Raw genomic sequence first — 17,978 nt, forward strand, 5'->3', positions numbered from 1 at the left:
AGAAGGAGGGAGAGGAGGAGGAGGAGTAGGTGGCGAAGTGGGAGAAAGGTAAGAAGGACGAGGTGGAAGAAGTAAAGGAAGAAAAAGAAAAACAAAAGAAGAAAATGACTCACCTTCAGATCCAAGAACTCTGAATCACCTCGTCACCTTTTCCTACTTCTTCTTCTTCTTCTTCTTCTTCTTCTTCTGCTTCTTCTTCTCCTTCTTTATCATAATCTCCATCATAATCTTCCAGGAATGTTTTTTTTTCCGAGGTTTGTGTCGATTTGTTTAGTAAAAATCTCTCTCTCTCTCTCTCTCCTCTCTCTCTCTCTCTCTCTCTGGACGCTAGACAAGACTGAGTAATTGTCAAGAGAGATGATGCCCTTGCATTAGGCGCATCTGATAGCCGGCTTCTTAAGGCATCTCTTGGGTCCGCCTCTATACACACACACACACACACACACACACACACACACACACACACACACACACACACACCTCCTCCTCTTCCTCCTTCTCTTCTTCTTCTCCGTCTTACTTTTCCTTCTAATCCATCACCATCACCATTGCCCCTTCTTCCTCCTCCTCCTTTTCGTCCTCCTCCTCCTCCTTGTGTAATAAGGAAACGCCAAACGAAGCAAAAGAAAGTATTGAAACGGTAATCAAAATAGAGAGAAATTTCACACACACACACACACACACACACACATACATACACACACAAACACAGATTTTCCTCCCCATCTCCCTCTCTCTTAGGTTTCCTGTTTATTAGTACTTTTTTTTTACTTTTTTTCACTTTATGTTCTTTTGCTTTGATTTATCTCTTGTCCCTTATGCCCTGAACCTCCTCCCTACCCCTCCTCTCTCTTTCTCTTTCTCTCTCATTCACTAAGGTCTCTTGTAAGTGGTTGTAGATAGATAGCCCTGCCTTGTGTGTGTGTGTGTGTGTGTGTGTGTGTGTGTGTGTGTGTGTGTGTGTGTGTGTGTGTGTGTGTGTGTGTGTGTGTGTGTCAAGTAGTTCTGATTGTGATGTAAAATTGTTGTGGGTAGTTTTTTTTTTTTTTTTGGGGGGGGGGCGGGGGGGGGAGCCTTGAGTCGGTGGGTTAGGATTAAGATGTGTGGAAGAGTTGAGAAAAAAAAATTAGTGGAGTGAAGTTCAGCTGAGGTGGTTAGGGTTTACTGGTGTGGATAAGGTGAGTAATAAAAAAAGGTGGAGAGAGTGGAGTGATAATTTTTAATGGTAGGGATAATATTTGGACTTAATAAGGGGAAGAATTGAATAAGATAGAGAAGGAAGTGTATTTCAAGAGTGGAAACGGTGGATTTAGTGGATTCCTAGTAAGGGTGGAAGAGGCTATTTTTAAGCTAGAATTGGGTGGACTAGAGCATGGAGCAGATGGGAATAAAAAGTGGAATAACATGTGGAGTGGACAGGTATTAAGAGTGGAGTAACCAGATTTAAGATTCTAGAGTGCATTGAGGACTGAGACTGTGGAAGTGGATAGAGTGTTAATAAATGTGGAGTTTAGGGTGGAGGTATACGTGGTGGAGTGGGTTCAGAGTGGAGTAGGAATGATAGGGATGGAGCTTACTGGTTTTAGAGAAGGAAGGAGTAGGTAGGATGGAGTTGGGATGTATAGAGGATGGGTGGAGTGGAGGAGTATTGAGGATGGGTGGAGTGGAAGGGCATAGAGGATGGGTGGAGTGGAGTAGTATTTATAATTATGTAGTATAAGAGCTTGTGGAACTAAAGTGGATGAGTGGGAGAGAAATGATTATGTGTGGGTGGGTGGGGGAGTGAGAAAAAGGTGGATTGGAGTGGGGAAGAGAGGGAGTAGGAGAGGGGAGAGGGGAAGCGGAGGGGGGCGGGGGGGGGGCACTCAATTACCATGTGTGCTAGAGTTCCCACGCGAGGCACGAAGACAGGAAGTGCATCATGAGAGGGGTGAGAGGTGGAGGGAGGGGGGAGGGGACCAGGGGGAGGGGGGGCAAGGGGGAGGCAGTCAGTGAGGGGGGTATCCGGGGTTGCTAATTATACGGGTCACATAATTGGAGGGGGGTGTTGCTGGGGTGTTGGTGAAAGGGGGGGCGGGACTGGCGGTGAGGGGGGGAGGTTGAGTTAGGGGGGTTCGAAGGGGGGTTGGGGGGTTCGCTCGCCGTCGCCGTTGCAATCTGCCAACTTAATGAACCTCCGACCTGGCCTTATCGCCGCCCGCCTGTCTATGGTCTTTTGGCGATAAGACGCCCATTAATTTCCCTTATCGCCCACTCATCGAAGCCTCCCGCTGCCAGTTTAGGTCGGGGGAACCGTTTTTCTTTGCCTTTGTTTGACTGTAGGAGAGTATCTTTATTCATGAAGCTCGGCCCCGTCAAATAACAATACTGACAGCCTTTTACGCCCTATCTGATGCCTGGGGAGTGTAGGGGAGGGAGGGCCAGACGGACGCACCCCCGCGCCTCGCCGCCGCCCCCTGCTCCGCCTTGCTCCGCTAATCACTAAGGGTCAAACTCCCGCCTCCTCCCCCGGGTGTAGATTTATCCGTTTTCCGCTGGAGTTTTTGTTCGTTTACACGTTCGTGATAAAATCAACCAATCACATTCAAGTTTCATTCTGCGGCCAGCGAGGCTCCGCCCACCGCACGTCCGCCATCTTTGATTGGCCCAGACGATACGAGGATTGGATGCTGCGTTCCCAGAAGCGTTCGTGGCGTTTCATTTGCCGTGCGTCGCCTGCTGCTGCTGCCTGCTTACTCCCTGCTTCTTATCGCCCGCCTGCTTGCCTACCTGCTGCCGTAACCCATCCCCGCTAAACACACACACGGGTTGCTCTTGGGTGTTTCGTTACCTACAGCGAAAACGTTCAACCAATTACCGCTGGGGTGTAGAGGTGCTGGTGGTGGTGGTGGTGGTGATGCCCAACCACCACCACCACCACCACCAGTAACCAAGTCCAACACCACCTTCATCTCACTCCACCGCCGCTACACCGACGCCTCCGCCCCGCCACTCCATCAAAACAAGTCCCATTTGTCGAAAAGATGGCGCGGCGCGATAGGGGCCTGTGTAAAGTTTTTAATTGTGTTACTGATGGCGCGATACCCCGGCCAGGGCGATAGGCATCACTGAGACGCCTCCTCCTCCTTGCCGGTTGCCAGCTAGCCGCGCCTCGCCACCACCACCACCACCACCTCCTTCAGCGACCCCCTCTCCTCCCCTCTCCCCTTACTCCCTTCTTGCCCCCTCCTCCTCCTCTCCTCCAACCAGACCCAATGCCCACTCCCCCTCCCTCCTCTTAGCCTCCCTCCCTCCTTGCCCTCTCTTCCTCCTCTCCTCCAACCAGCCTCAGTGCCCCTCTCCCTCCCTCCTCTCTTCTCTCAGCCTACCTCCCCCTCCCTTCTTCTCCCCTCCCTTACTTCCTTCTTCCTACCCTCCTTTCCTCCCTCATTCCCTCCCTTGTTGGCACCTTCCCTACCCCTTCCTCTTCTACCCTTCACTCTCTTCCCTCTCTCTCACCCCCCTGTTCTTCCGCTGTCTCTCCCCGTCCCTCCCTCTCCTTGCCCCCTGTCCCCCCCCCCTCCACCTCTCACTATAGCTCCCTCCTCTCTCAGCCCCCCATTCTTCCCTCCTCTCTACTCTCTTATAAGCTCCCTGCCTCTTCCTCCCCCTCCATCTCTCACTCTCTCACTCCTCCCTCAGCACCCCACCCCACCCCACCCCGTTCTTCCCTCCCTTCTACTTTCTTTCTCTCGTAGCTCCCAGCCCCTCCCCCTCCGCCTCTCACGCCGCTTATCAGTCAGTTCAAGAGCAGCTCCCGCGGCGCTACACTCTCCGTACGCCGCCTCAATGCTCGGCCGACCAGGTGTGTGGGAAGCAACGCCGAGCCGCCACACACACCTCGGCGCGACGCACGGGGAATAAAAATTGGACCAAGGGGAAGGGAAGAAAGAGCATGATGTGTGTGTGTGTGTGTGGGAGGGGGGGGGAGAGAGAGAGAGAGAGAGAGAGAGAGAGAGAGAGAGAGAGAGAGAGAGAGTGGGCAACCGTATAACCAGAACCCGTAACCAATTAGCAGCCAATTTACTAACGCTACAGGAGAGTCATTTGTTTGTTTGTTTGTGTGTTTGTTGTTTTTTGGTGTTTGAGAAAGAGAATCACTCCTTCAGAGGGAAGACAAAAGCTTTCACCATCAGAGAGAGAGAGAGAGAGAGAGAGAGAGAGAGAGAGATAAGCGGCCGAGGGCAGGTGTCCCGGGGTACAGGTGAACTGGCCTCGCCCCAGGTGAGGGAGGGAGAGACGACAGATAACACCGCCGCTGATAACACACACACACACACACACAGACACACACGCACACACACACACGCACACACACACACACACACACACAGACTATATAGAGAAGAGTTTTAAAATACCTCTGGAACTAAAATTTGATCCTGTTCGTCTCTCTCTCGCTCTCTCTCTCTCTCTCCTATACCAAGAGAGAGATAAGAGCGAGGGATGATGAAAGTGAGGTAAGATAGCGCCGCTGACAGGTTACGTAAACAAGCTTGCATTACGGCTGACGGAGGGCCTCTATTTATTCCCCCCTCCTCCTCCTCCTCCTGCTGCTGATGATGATAATGATGATGTACTTAGCGCTGGTGTGGAGCTGCCAGTCACGCCTCATGCTGCTGAAGGTGATAGTGGCGATGTACTTAAGTGCTGGTGTCAAGGCAGCGGTTTTTTTTAGTCTTTGTATCGGCAGCATTTGGAAACGTCATGTCTAGTTACGTTGCAGTATTGAATGAGGAAGAAATAGGCTCAGTTTTATTATATATTTTCCGTTGGTTATCTTTTGTTTATATATGCATAGCTCCCCGTTTAGTAGTAGAAGTAGTAGTAGTAGTAGTAGTAGTAGTAGTAGTAGTAGTAGTAGTAGTAGATCAGGAAAGGTACCGACGTTTAATTTGTTTCTTGTCGTAATAGTAGTAGTAGTAGTAATAGTAGTAGTAGAAGTAGTAATAGTAGTAGTAGTAGTAGTAGTAGATCAGAAAAAGTACCTACGTTTGATTTGTTTCTTCTCGTAATAGTAGTAGTAGTAGTAGAAATAAAGTATTATAGACCAGGATCTTTTGCACATCAGCCAGAAACAAAAGCAGGTCACAATAGACAGATGATCAAGCGTGGTAGCAATAGTAGTTCTAGTGACGATAGTAGTTAATATATTCAAAGTTACAGTGAAGGTATATAGAGAGAGATAGAGAAGAGGATGAGAGGAGGAAGAAGAAACGGATAGCATAGTAGTAATTGTGATGGTATTAACTAAGACGAGTCGGTGAAGATGGTAATAGTAGTAGTAGTGGTGGTGGTGGTGGTGGTGGTCGTGATAGTGGTGGTGGTGGTGGTGGTGGCGTGTATCAGTTAGTGCGGCGCTTGCGATAAGTTTGGTGCGAGTGTACGGGATATGCACCTCGAGGCCGCGATAAGATAAGGAAGAAGGATGGGGTCTGGCGGGGGAGAGAGAGAGAGAGAGAGAGAGAGAGAGAGAGAGAGAGAGAGAGAGAGAGAGAGAGAGAGAGAGAGATGTAAGAACAGGAGGCGGAGGTGAAGAGGGTAAGGAATGATAAGAGAAATGTGAAAGGGAGGTATTAATTAATGAGGCAAAAAGGTTTTATATTGAGAGAGAGAGAGAGAGAGAGAGAGAGAGAGAGAGAGAGAGAGAGAGAGAGAGAGAGAGAGAGAGAGAGAGAGAGAGAATAAGGAGAGGGAAAATTAAGACGGAATAAGTATAGAAAGAGAGAAAGGAAATACGAAGGGGAAAGAAGGAAGGAGAGAGAGAGTATGAAGAAGAAAGAAAATACAAGAACAGAAAAAAAATAGGTGAAGGAAAAGGTCGATAAGAGAAATAGAAAAGGAAAGTTGCGTGAAGAAGGAGTTTTCAGATATACTTATTTATTTTATATATTTGCAAACTACACACTTGTTATTTCTTTTCACTTGTAAAAAAAGTGACCAGCGTTACTGACTCATTGATTCATATTGTCACTTACGGAACATATATCAAATGACTGAAAGAGTGACTGACTGACTGACTGACTGACTGACTGGGTTGGTAACTGACTGACCCACTGATTGACTGACTAACCGAGGAACAAATTGGTTGAGAGACTGACAAGGAAACTGCCTGACTGACTGACTGACTGACTGACTGACTGATTTGGTAACTTCCTAACTGACTGACTGACTGACTGATTAACTGACTAATTGACTGCCTGACTGACTGACTTGATAACTTCCAAACTAACTGACTAACTGACTGATTGAGTAACTTCCAAACTAACTGACTGTCTGATTAGGTAACTTTTTAACTGACTGACCGGATAACTGACTAACTGGGAAGACTAACAAGCAGATAGAGGGACAGACAGACAGAGCGATAGCCAGATAGGCAGGCGGATGTGTGGTTGGTATCAGCGCGTGTCTGTCAGTCTCATCGGCTATTTTGTTCTTTTTTCGTTACATGCTTGTTAGCCACATCCGGTTGACCTCTGGTTGAGAGAGAGAGAGAGAGAGAGAGAGAGAGAGAGAGAGAGAGAGAGAGAGAGTGATATGTATGTTTTTATTTTGTATCTTTTTAATGGGATGTCAATGTTTTTTCTCTCGAATCTGTGTTGCTTTTATTTTTATTGTTATTATTATTATTACTTATTATTATTATTATTATTATTATTATTATTATTATTATTATCATTATTATTATATTGATCGTTTTATCCTGTGATCCTTATACTCACCACCATTTTTCTCTTTCTTTTATATTCTCTTCTTAATCCACTCAAAGTATTAAAACTGCATAACATACTTTTAAACGTTTCACATTACTGCCTTAAAACTGACCCTTTATTCCCTTCCCTTCAAGAAACCTAAAATTATTGTTAGTCCAAGTTTTTTTTTTTTTTTTTTTTTTTTTTTTTACAGCAGAGGAGACAGTGCAAGGTCGTAAAAAACAAAAAAACAAAAAAAACAATAATGAAAGCAAAAGCCCGCTATTTACTGCTCCTAATCAACACCACCTTAGTTTTAAGTGTTCTGAACCTTACTTGCATATTGCCTTTTTTTTCTTGCCCAGTGTTTGCTATCTCAAGACTGATTGATTGACACTTTATCTCCCCACGTCCATCACAGGGCAGAGAGAAATCTTTTGTTTGTTAATGCTTAATTATTATTGTTAGTCAGGCAGTGTATTACTATTAAAGTTTAAATATACTGTTAACATGTCGTGTATGGGATCTCTCTCTCTCTCTCTCTCTCTCTCTCTCTCTCTCTCTCTCTCTCTCTCTCTCTCTCTCTCTCATTAAGCTACACTCACTTTTTTTAATCATCATCTTAACGAGTACTATCTTGTGACTCACTCTCTCCCTCCCCCGCCCCCCCAGGAGACGATGACTGGGACAGCAACGAGGAAACATCATCCAACGACTTGATGACGTCACCACACTCCGACCAATCCGCCGCAGGGGAAGGCGTTACGTCATCACCGGTGTCCAGCCAACCAGAGAGCGGGTCAGCGGCAGAAGCGGGAGGTGGTGGCGGCGGCGGTGGCGGTGGTGGGGAGTTGACGGCGACGACGAGTCCAGTTGATAAAGATCTGAAGGAAGCCACTGACACCCCCGCCAGGAGCCTCGCGGACAGGTGCGTTAATGAGGCAGGAAGGTGCAGGTGAGGTGTGTGTGCGTGTACGTGTGTCTGTGTGTGTGTGTGTGTACCTGTGGGTGACTTCGAAGACAGGTGACAGAGAGATGTAAGAGGGTTTGAGGAGGTAAAAAGAGACGGAATTTCAAAGGTATGGGATGAAGGAAGTGATTTGAGTGCGAGTTAATTAGTTTGTTCGTGTTTACCTTTGTGTGACTTTCAGGGCAGGTGACAGAGAGGTGTAGGAAGGTTTGAGAAGGTGAAAGGAGATGAGAATTTTTAGGGTATGGGATAAATGAAGCGATCTGAGTGCCAGTTAGTGAGGCAGGTGAGGTGTGTGTGAGTGTTTACCTGTTTGTGAGTTTAGGACAGGTGACAGAGAGGTGTAGAAATGTTTAAGAAGGTGAAAAGAGACGGGAATTCTAAGGCTATGGAACGAATGAAGTGAGTTTTCTTGTGAGTTAATTAGCAGGTCAGGTGTGTTCGTGTTTACCTTTGTGTGACTTCCAGGACAGGTGACAGAGAGGTGTAAGAAGGTTTGAGAAGGTGAAAGGAGATGAGAATTTTTAGGGTATGGGATAAATGAAGCGATCTGAGTGCCAGTTAATGAGGCAGGTGAGGTGTGTGTGAGTGTTTACCTGTTTGTGAGTTTAGGACAGGTGACAGAGAGGTCTAAGAATGCATGGGAACGTAAAAGACGAGAATTTTGAGGCTATGGATTAATGAAGCGGTCTTGGTGCGATTTAATTAGTCAGGTAAGGTATGTGCGTGCGTTTACCTGTTTACCTGTGTGTGCATAACTTCCAGACCAGGTGAAAACAGGTATGCGAGAACTTGAAGTCATGTACAAGTTAACAATTCGAAGGAGATGTTTACTGAAGTGGTGTAGAACAAGTGGCCTAAGAGAGGGATGGCGGTATATGGATAAGGAGGATAATCTATGGCGTTGGAGAGACATAATGGGAAGAGAAGGGAAGGCAGTAAGGTCGGTATTATGAGACACTTTCAGTCCTCACATCAGCTATTTCTAAAGGTCAAAGAGGGGGTCAGTCGGGTTCTAATGAGTGTTTCTTTAGGTTCAGGGCACAGAGGAAGGGTCAAACCACCACCAGGGCCATGAAACTACTCCTGAATATGCCCAAAACTCCTACGAAAGCCTTGTCAAATATGTGTACTTGGGCGGCGAAATGTCTTGTAATTCGACCCTAAGTGTATGGAGGGAGGGGAGGAATGATATGATTGTGGAGGGAAGAGGAGAGAATGAAGTGGAATGCGACGTAGAGGGAGAGTGGTCAAGTGGATTCAGGGAGAGATAGAGACAGTGGTGGTATATGGACGAAGAAGAGGAAGAGGAGGAGGAGGAGGAGGAGGAACTATGATAATGAAGAACAAGGAAGAGATGGAATGGCAATACTTGTGTGAAAACTGAAAAGAAAAGGGAATATTAATCTTGAAGAAAAGTAGGAGGAATGAAAACGACGAAGAGGAAGAGGAATATAAGCAAGTAAAGTGTTGTGGGTCTATTTTTGCATTGTTTTTTACAGTAAGGAAGCAGCTCAAGGGTATAAAAGGCCCACTAAACACTACTCCAACAAACGAAAGTAGAGACGAGTAGAGAGTAGTGCAGAGGGAAGGTATAGCGGTCGAGGATGAAAGATTGCGGTAAGAAAGATGAGGTGAGGTTAGGTGGGCGCAGGTAGAGGAAGAAGGAGAGCTGATTGTCAACACTGATGGGAGCCTGAGATAAGGGAGGGCGATGATGGGTAGGTGAAGGGAGAAGCGAAGTGATGGGTGGGTGAAGGGAGAAGCGAAGTGATGGGTGGATGAAAAGAGAAATGAAGATAGGAGGGGATGGATGGATTAGTGAAGGGAGAAACGGAGTAGTTGAAGTGGAGGAATGAAAAGGTAATGGGTGGATGAAGGGTGGATGAAGGGAGAAACGAAGTGATGGGCAAAGATGAATCGTTAGAAGGAAGAATTAAAATAGATAATAAATAGAGAGAAAAAGAAGAGTTGTAGGTGAAGAGAGAGAGAGAGAGAGAGAGAGAGAGAGAGAGAGAGAGAGAGAGAGAGAGAGAGAGAGAGAGAGAAGAAAAGGAAGATAGAGGAAGAAAAGATGAGTAAATGATGCAAAGTAAGAAAGGAGGAGGAGGAGGAGGAGGAGGAGGAGGAGGGAAACAATAGGAATAGGAGAAGATGCAGGAGAGAGAAGGAAGAGAAGGGGACACGGAGGTTAATTATTAAAGAAAGAAGAAAAAAAAAAGAGTACGGAGAGAGGAGGGAGAATAGATGGGGAACAGGGACGGAAGTGGAGGAAGAGAGGAGGGAGATAAAAGAGAGGGAAAGTGGAAAAGGAAGAAGGACGAAGAGGATAAAGAAAGAAGGAAAAGAAAAGGGGAACAATGCTAATACACGTAGGGAAGGAGAGGGAAGAATGGGAAAAAGAGCAGAAGGAAGAAGAAGAGAAGGGAAGCGAGGGAGAGAGAAGAAAGAGAAAAAGTTGCTGATAAATGTTTAGGGAAGGAGAAGGTATAACAGGAATAAGGAAGGGAAGGACGAAAAGGAGAGAGGGAAAAAAGGGAGGTAAGGGAGGAGGAAAAGGAGAAAAAAAGTTGTTAATAGATGTAGGGGAAGGAGAAAGTATGGAGGAAAGAGCGTTGACAGGAATAAGGAAAGGAGAGAGGGAGAAAGGGGAAGTAAGGGAGAAGGAAAAAAAGAGAAATACGCTAATATACGTAATGGAGGGAGAAAGTATGAAGGAGGAAGTATGACAGGAATAAGGAAGGGAGGAATGGAAAGGAAAGAGGGAGATAAGGGAGAAGAAAACAAGAGAGAAATACGCTAACAAATGTAAGGGGAGGAAGGAAGTATGAAGGAGGAGGCGTTGACAGGAATAAGGGAGGGAAGAACGGAAGGGAGAGAGGGAGGAAAGACGGGAGGAAGGGAGGAAGGTCGTGCGAGGTTGATGGGTAGCGTGAGGCGGCCCATCAGGTGCGTGGAAGGGGATGGATGGGAAGGTATAGAGAGAAGGGGTGAAGGAAGAGAAGGGGTGAAGGAAGAGTAGGAGGAGGAGGAGGAGGACGAGGAAGAGGAGGAAAACATTAGCCTTCTCACGGTACTACTTTTTTTTATCAATTAATTGGCTGTATTTTCCTTATTTTCTGGGTTTTTTCTGTCTTTATTTTTTTTTCTTCAACTTTTTTTTTCTCCTTTTCGACATAATTTTTCATCCCTTTAATTTCTTGTGTGTGTGTGTGTGTGTGTGTGTGTGTGTGTGTGTGTGTGTGTGTGTGTGTGTGTGTGTGTGTGTGTGTGTTTTCTCTCCCCTTATCAGCTTAATCATACCATATTTTTACTTTAACATTATTTCTCCTGTTTTTTCTTTGTTATATCTCTTAATGCACTCCTTTCCGTCCTTCCTAGAATTTGTTTATTTTATTTATTTATTTTTCTCTCGTTTCCGTTTTAATGTTGTAACCTTTAGTAATGCACGCTCGTCCTTTTTCTCTTATCGCTTATCTTTTCTTTTCCTTTTGTTCTTTGTTGTTGTTGTTTTTTTAATTCAGTTCCTCACTCTACACAGCGATTTATTTATTTTTATTGTTGTTTTTAATTCAGTTTCTCACTCTACTCAGCGATTTATTTATTTTTATTGTTGTTTTTAATTCAGTTCCTCACTCTACACAGCGATTTATTTATTTTTATTGTTGTTTTTAATTCAGTTTCTCACTCTACTCAGCGATTTGTTTATTTTTATTGTTGTTTTTAATTCAGCTTCTCACTCTACCCAGCGATTTATTTATTTTATTGTTGTTTTTAATTCAGCTTCTCACTCTACACAACGATTTATTTATTTTATTGTTGTTTTTAATTCAGTTCCTCACTCTACATAGCGATTTGTTTATTTTATTGTTGTTTTTAATTCAGCTTCTCACTCTACTCAACGATTTATTTATTTTATTGTTGTTTTTAATTCAGTTCCTCACTCTACATAGCGATTTGTTTATTTTATTGTTGTTTTTAATTCAGCTTCTCACTCTACACAACGATTTATTTATTTTATTGTTGTTTTTAATTCAGTTCCTCACTCTACATAGCGATTTATTTATTTTATTGTTGTTTTTAATTCAGTTCCTCACTCTACATAGCGATTTATTTATTTTATTGTTGTTTTTAATTCAGCTTCTCACTCTACTCAGCGATTTGTTTATTTTATTGTTGTTTTTAATTCAGTTTCTCACTCTACACAGCGATTTATTTATTTTATTGTTGTTTTTTAATTCAGCTCCTCACTCTACACAGCGATTTGTTTATCTTTATTGTTGTTTTTAATTCAGTTTCTCACTCAACACAGCGATTTATTTATTTTATTGTTGTTTTTAGTTCAGCTTCTCACTCTACACAGCGATTTGTTTATTTTTATTGTTGTTTTTAATTCAGCTTCTCACTCTACCCAGCGATTACATTTTTTTATCTTTTCTTTTATTTGCTACTTTATTTATCTAGTTCAGTTACTCAAGTTTTTTTTTAGTTCTTCATTTATTAAGTTCGTTCACAGTCTTTTATTTAATTAGATCCTTTGATAGGTTCGTTAATTAGTTCGTTAGTTAGTAAGGCCATAGTTAATTTATTTAGTTATCTCCTTCCGTTTGCTAATTGGTTCGTTATAGTAAGTTAGTTAAATAGTCAGTCATTTGGTTCCTTATTTAATCAGTTAGTTCACACACACACACACACACACACACACACACACACACACACACACATTCCGTCACGGCCTTTGTTCTTATAAGTTATGTAATACCCCCTTCTCCCCCTCCCCAACACACACACACACACACACACACACACACACACACACACACACACACACCATGACCGTGACTCACCCGACACGCACCTCCATAGAAAGGGCCCCGGATGCACACAGATAACGCAGGCTCACTAGCTGCTATACGGCACCCTCCCTCCCTTCCGTTACGCGATAACTTAAACCCTGTATCTAGTGTATTTACTCCCCCCCCCCCCCTCTGTACATGGATAAGAACTGGTCTCGCTATCCTCCAGTCCTCCATTCATATTCTATTCCATCCCTTCAGTCCTCAGTTCCTTTGCCATTCTTTCCCTCCAATCCTCAGTTCCTTTGCCAATCTTTTCCTCCAATCCTCAGTTCCTTTGCCAATCTTTCCCTCCAATCCTCAGTTCCTTTGCCAATCTTTTCCTCCAATCCTCAGTTCCTTTGCCAATCTTTTCCTCCAATCCTCAGTTCCTTTGCCAATCTTTCCCTCCAATCCTCAGTTCCTTTGCCAATCTTTCCCTCCAATCCTCAGTTCCTTTGCCAATCTTTTCCTCCAATCCTCAGTTCCTTTGCCAATCTTTTCCTCCAATCCTCAGTTCCTTTGCCAATCTTTCCCTCCAATCCTCAGTTCCTTTGCCAATCTTTTCCTCCAATCCTCAGTTCCTTTGCCAATCTTTCCCTCCAATCCTCAGTTCCTTTGCCAATCTTTCCCTCCAATCCTCAGTTCCTTTGCCAATCTTTCCCTCCAATCCTCAGTTCCTTTGCCAATCTTTTCCTCCAATCCTCAGTTCCTTTGCCAATCTTTTCCTCTAATCCTCAGTTCCTTTGCCAATCTTTTCCTCCAATCCTCAGTTCCTTTGCCAATCTTTTCCTCCAATCCTCAGTTCTTGTGCAATTCCTTCCCTCCATCCTCAGTCTATTCGCCCTTCCTCCCCCTTTGTACGTGGATAAGAACTGCTATTCCTTCCTTCTTGTATATATAGTCATCAGTTCTCGTGCTACACCTTCTCTCCAGTTCTCATTTCTCTGCTGTCCTTTCCTCCATTCCTCAGTCTGTTCGCCTTTCCTCCCCTTTCATCCGTGTAATAAATCTACTTTTGCTTCCTTATAGTCACTAATCCTTACGTTATCCCTTCCATTCAGTCCTCAGTTCCTATGCTATCCGTTCCCTTCAGTCCTCAGTGTTTGCTAGTTTTTACGTTATCGCTTCCCTTCAGTCCAATATGTTCAAAGACTTTCAGCTTCCACAACAACTATTTCCAAAGGCCATAAAGGATGTTTTTCTCGTTCATGATGTAGAAGCCTTGTCAAACTATCAATAGGCTCATAACACTACTCATGGAAATACCCACAACCTCCACGAAAGCTTGATCTTAAACGTGAGTGTGTTAGCACCGAAACGTTTGAGGCTATGGGCGAGCCGGTATTCTTAAACGTTAGGTACATCAGTCGTAATGTATAGGAGCCCGATACGTTAAAGAATAGGCGCCTTTTAATCATCCTCAGAACGCTCCACGGTCAAGTTAGGTTGCATAACAGGAAAGAAACGTATATAAGTACATTCGTTATGACCACACCGCCTTCCTTATCTATTATCTGAGGGTGAAGGGGACTTGTTGGTAAGGAAATCGGCGGATGAGTGAGGGAGCGAGATTGTGTATAGGTGAGAGAGGGTTGGAGTGCATGAGGGAGTGAGAATGAGAGAGTCGGTGAAGAATGTCGTGAGTGGGAGGGCGTGAATCCATTAGTGAGTGAATGAGAATGAGTAGATTAATGAATGAGAGAGAGAGAGAGAGAGAGAGAGAGAGAGAGAGAGAGAGAGAGAGAGAGAGAGAGAGAGAGAGAGAGAGAGTTGGTGGGTGAGTAAATATAGGAATGAACGGGTGAAAGTGATGTGTGTGAATGACTGAGTGTATGAATGAATGAGTAAGCGAGGGAGGGAGTTTTTCGATTTCCTTCCCATGTATACTCCCTCTCACTCCCCCTGTCTGTCTGTTTGTCTTTCTTTCCGTCTGTATGCGTCTGTCTGTACACTCAAACACAGAACACCATAACATATACATTAAATTTTATAGGTATATACGTTTTACTCTCACGCGGTGTTGGCCGAATTCCTTGTTGATATTTGAGAACTTACTGCTTTACGTCTTCATTTTGTTATTATATTTCATCAGGTGACGTTGAAAAGAATATCATGTTCTTCCACCCTTAAGGCCACATTTTCAAACATTTCTGCGCCTAAGAACACGTAATTTACTAGTCTTTCGTGGGAGTTTAGGGCATTTCCAGGGGTACTTTCATGACCCTGGTGGTAGTCTGAGCCTTCTTCTGTACCCTGAACTTAAAAGGACACTCATTAGAACTCGATTAACCTCCTTTTTGGCCTTTGGAAATCGTTGGTGTGAGGGGTGGGAGCATCTGACAATACCAACCTTAGCCCCTTTAACTCCCTCACCCCTTACCCTTACACATCCTCCCTTTAACCTAACCCTTCCCTATTTATCTCCTAACACCCCTCGTCTATTTCCCTTGTCTCCCCTTTCAGCCTCTTCCTTCAGCCCCTCCCCCCTTTACCCTATCTCCCTTCTTACCTCCTTACCTCCCTTCACCCCTTCATCTCTTCCCCTCATTCCTCCCTTACCCTCACCTCTTTCCCTTAGCAACCCTTTCTCCCCTTCACCCTATCTCCCTTCACCCCTCTCATCTCCTCCTCCCGTTACTCCCTCCCCCCCTCGCCACTTATCCCCTCATTCCCCCCTCCCCCCTGCACCCCTCCTCCTCCCTTCACCTCTACCCTCTGTCTACTCCCCTGCGCCATGTTCCGCCTTGGGGGGTCCGCTCATCTTGTGGCCGCATCCGCCTTGTCCGTCTGTCCACCTGTCTGTCTATCTGTCACCCTCGCGTCTTCCTCCCTCCCCCCTTACACACCTGGCGGGCTGTTTGTTGTCTGCGTGTTTGTTGGTTCTTCCCGCTCATGTTCTCTCTGTTTTGTACTTGTGTGTGTGTGTGTGTGTGTGTGTGTGTGTGTGTGTGTGTGTGTGTGTAAAAGTATATACATTGTTGCCGTCCGGGTTGGTTTTGGTCTTTTATTTTTGGGATTTTTTTTATTAAGAGTGATAATGATCATTCTCTTGCTTAAACTTACTAGAGCTTTTGGTGGTTTAGAGGATAATGCACCTTATTTTGCTCATATGTGATTTGCCTTACTCGCAGTGACCTGAAAATTTTGTGAAACTGTTTTATTACACTATCTCGACCGCCCAACCTCCAAGTAAAGGGTTCCTGAAGACCACGTGTTTGAAAGCTGCGGCAAAAATGAGAAACAGATGAATAAGTAGACGGTGAAATAAGTAAATAAATATGATTTTTTTTACGCTAACGAATATACACAGGAAAGCGAATATACAAAACGAAGCAACGAAAAACCTGAAAGTCACAATCCACAAAAATAAGCGTTACTGAACTTCAAAGAGCAGAGAAAAAAAAAAACAGCGAATTTCAGTGTGTCTCCTGCATCGGCGTGAGGGAGCGGCGGCCTGCAGCGGCTTGGTGTTCTTCCCCTGGTGTGCCTGTTGCTGCTGTTCTCCCTCACAGCTGGGCAGTTTTATGCTGAAGAAAGATTTTGAAAGTCATGGATTGCAGATTTGAGGTGTATCTTTATTTATCTAATCGCGCTTGTATACGAACGTGTACCGATATACCGATAACAAATTAGTTTTCTAGATACAGCAGTTCAGTTGTTTGCGTAGGACTCAGGGTTTTTTTTTTTTTGGGGGGTGGGGGGGTTAGTTTCGGCTATTTTTCCTGGAGTGTAAGTCTGCGGGGTGCTCCAGCAGCGCCTTGGCAACCCTGCCGGCGTGCGTGCCGCGTGGGGTTGTTGCCGTGTCCGCGCGTAGCCTCAAAGCACCCCCGATGGCCGCACTTCATGTGTCACACAGCCCCGGCCGAGCAGGAGGGGGGAGCCCACCCCTCTACCTGTAATCAGTATAAACTAGTAGTTACCGCCTCGCCCGGTGACCTTGGTGGCCGAGGTCATCCCTCCTTGGGTGTGAGGGTGCTTGCACCGAGTTGCGGGCCGTGGACAGGTTGCTGACTCAGGGTGGGGGGAGGAGGGAGGTGCCGATAACCGAGGAAAAGAAAAACCGTGGCGCGCCGGTGAGAGGGCAGCCGGCTCCTCGGGCTCGATTAATTAAACATTCAGGTGGATTGTTTATTGGAGCAGTTTCGCTAATAACAGCATCATTAATTATCAGTATTAAGCTTATTTTGTCATAGGAACTCCCAGACAGATCCAGCTTCATGTCATTGTGTCAGAAAAGATATTTCCGGAGTGCAGGCTGATGTTTGCCGTCGTCGCTGCGCCTTGCAACAGCGGCTGGAAATTTAAGAAGTTTTGAAGGTTAAAATTCTACCATAACATCTCACTTTATCTACTTTTTGAGATTTTCCTCCTCTCCCCTCTCCCAGCCTCCCTACTTCCATCTCTCATTCCTATATATTTTCTCTTCCTCCCACTCCTTCTCCCTCTCTTCTTCCTTTTATTCCATTTTCTCTCCCTCACTTGTCTGCTTTCCATGCTCATTAACCGCATCTTCGTTTCCTGTGATTCACGCAACACTTTCCTCCCGCAGGCTGAGTGTGTCGGCCGGAGAGAAGGAAGGACGCGGCTCGCCCTCCCCCTCCCCCTCCCCCCGGGGATCACCGCCCCCCTCTCCCTCCCAGACCGCCTCGGGAGCCGCTGCCTCCAACACTTCTGCCACCGCCGCCAGCACTAAGGTAACTGTCTCCTCACTACCTTAACACCTTACCTTACCTTACTTTACCTAATCTCACCTTTCCTCAACTTTCCTTGCCTTTCCTTGCCTTACCTGACCTTGCCTTACTTTACCTTGTCTCAACTTAAATTACCATACCTTACATTACCTTACCTCACCTAATCTTACCTCACCTTACCTTGACTTACCTTACCTTGCCTTACCCTACTTTTCCTTAAATTACCTTACCTTATCTTACTTCATCTTACCATACCGTACCTTACCTTACCATACCATACCTTGCCTTGCTTTACCTTACCCTACCTTACCTTATCTTATTTTACCTTATCTTACTTCATCTTACCTTACCTTACCTTACCTTGTCTTACCTTGCCTTCCCTTGCTTTTCCTTGCCTTACCTTGCCTTACCTTACTTTACCTTGTCTCAACTTAAATTACCATACCTTACATTACCTTACCTCACTTAATCTTACCTTACCTTACTATACCATACCTTGCCCTACCTTGCTTTACCTTACCTTACTATACCTTTTATCCTTGTGTGACAGCCAGATATTGGATTTTGCGTCATGCTCGCTGTTCCTTCATTCCTCTCGGTTGTTATTTTGGTCACGTTAAGCCTATTTCCAGTGTAGGAGGGACAGTGATTTAGCGGGCATAATGGCATGATTAGCGACATATTTTGGTCACGTTAAGCCTATTTCCAGTGTAGGAGGGGCAGTTATTAGCGGCCATAAGGGCATGAT

The 17,978-nt window shown here is 45.1% G+C and overlaps 1 protein-coding gene across 3 annotated transcripts in view; it reads left to right on the forward strand.

Annotated features, from left to right (window-relative positions):
* LOC127007371 (zinc finger protein ush-like) overlaps window positions 1-17,978 on the forward strand; it is a 44,706-nt gene that overhangs the window by 17,298 nt on the left and 9,430 nt on the right. For 2 of the 3 annotated variants that reach the window (XM_050878266.1, XM_050878265.1), the window contains exons 2-3: window positions 7,404-7,686; window positions 17,089-17,233. In XM_050878266.1, coding sequence (XP_050734223.1) covers window positions 7,404-7,686; window positions 17,089-17,233 — 428 coding nt within the window. The remainder of the gene's footprint in view (window positions 1-7,403; window positions 7,687-17,088; window positions 17,234-17,978) is intronic. The other variant, XM_050878267.1, reaches the window with a different exon arrangement.

This window comes from Eriocheir sinensis, chromosome 35, assembly GCF_024679095.1.
Source record: "Eriocheir sinensis breed Jianghai 21 chromosome 35, ASM2467909v1, whole genome shotgun sequence".
In the NCBI taxonomy this organism is placed as follows: domain Eukaryota; kingdom Metazoa; phylum Arthropoda; class Malacostraca; order Decapoda; family Varunidae; genus Eriocheir; species Eriocheir sinensis.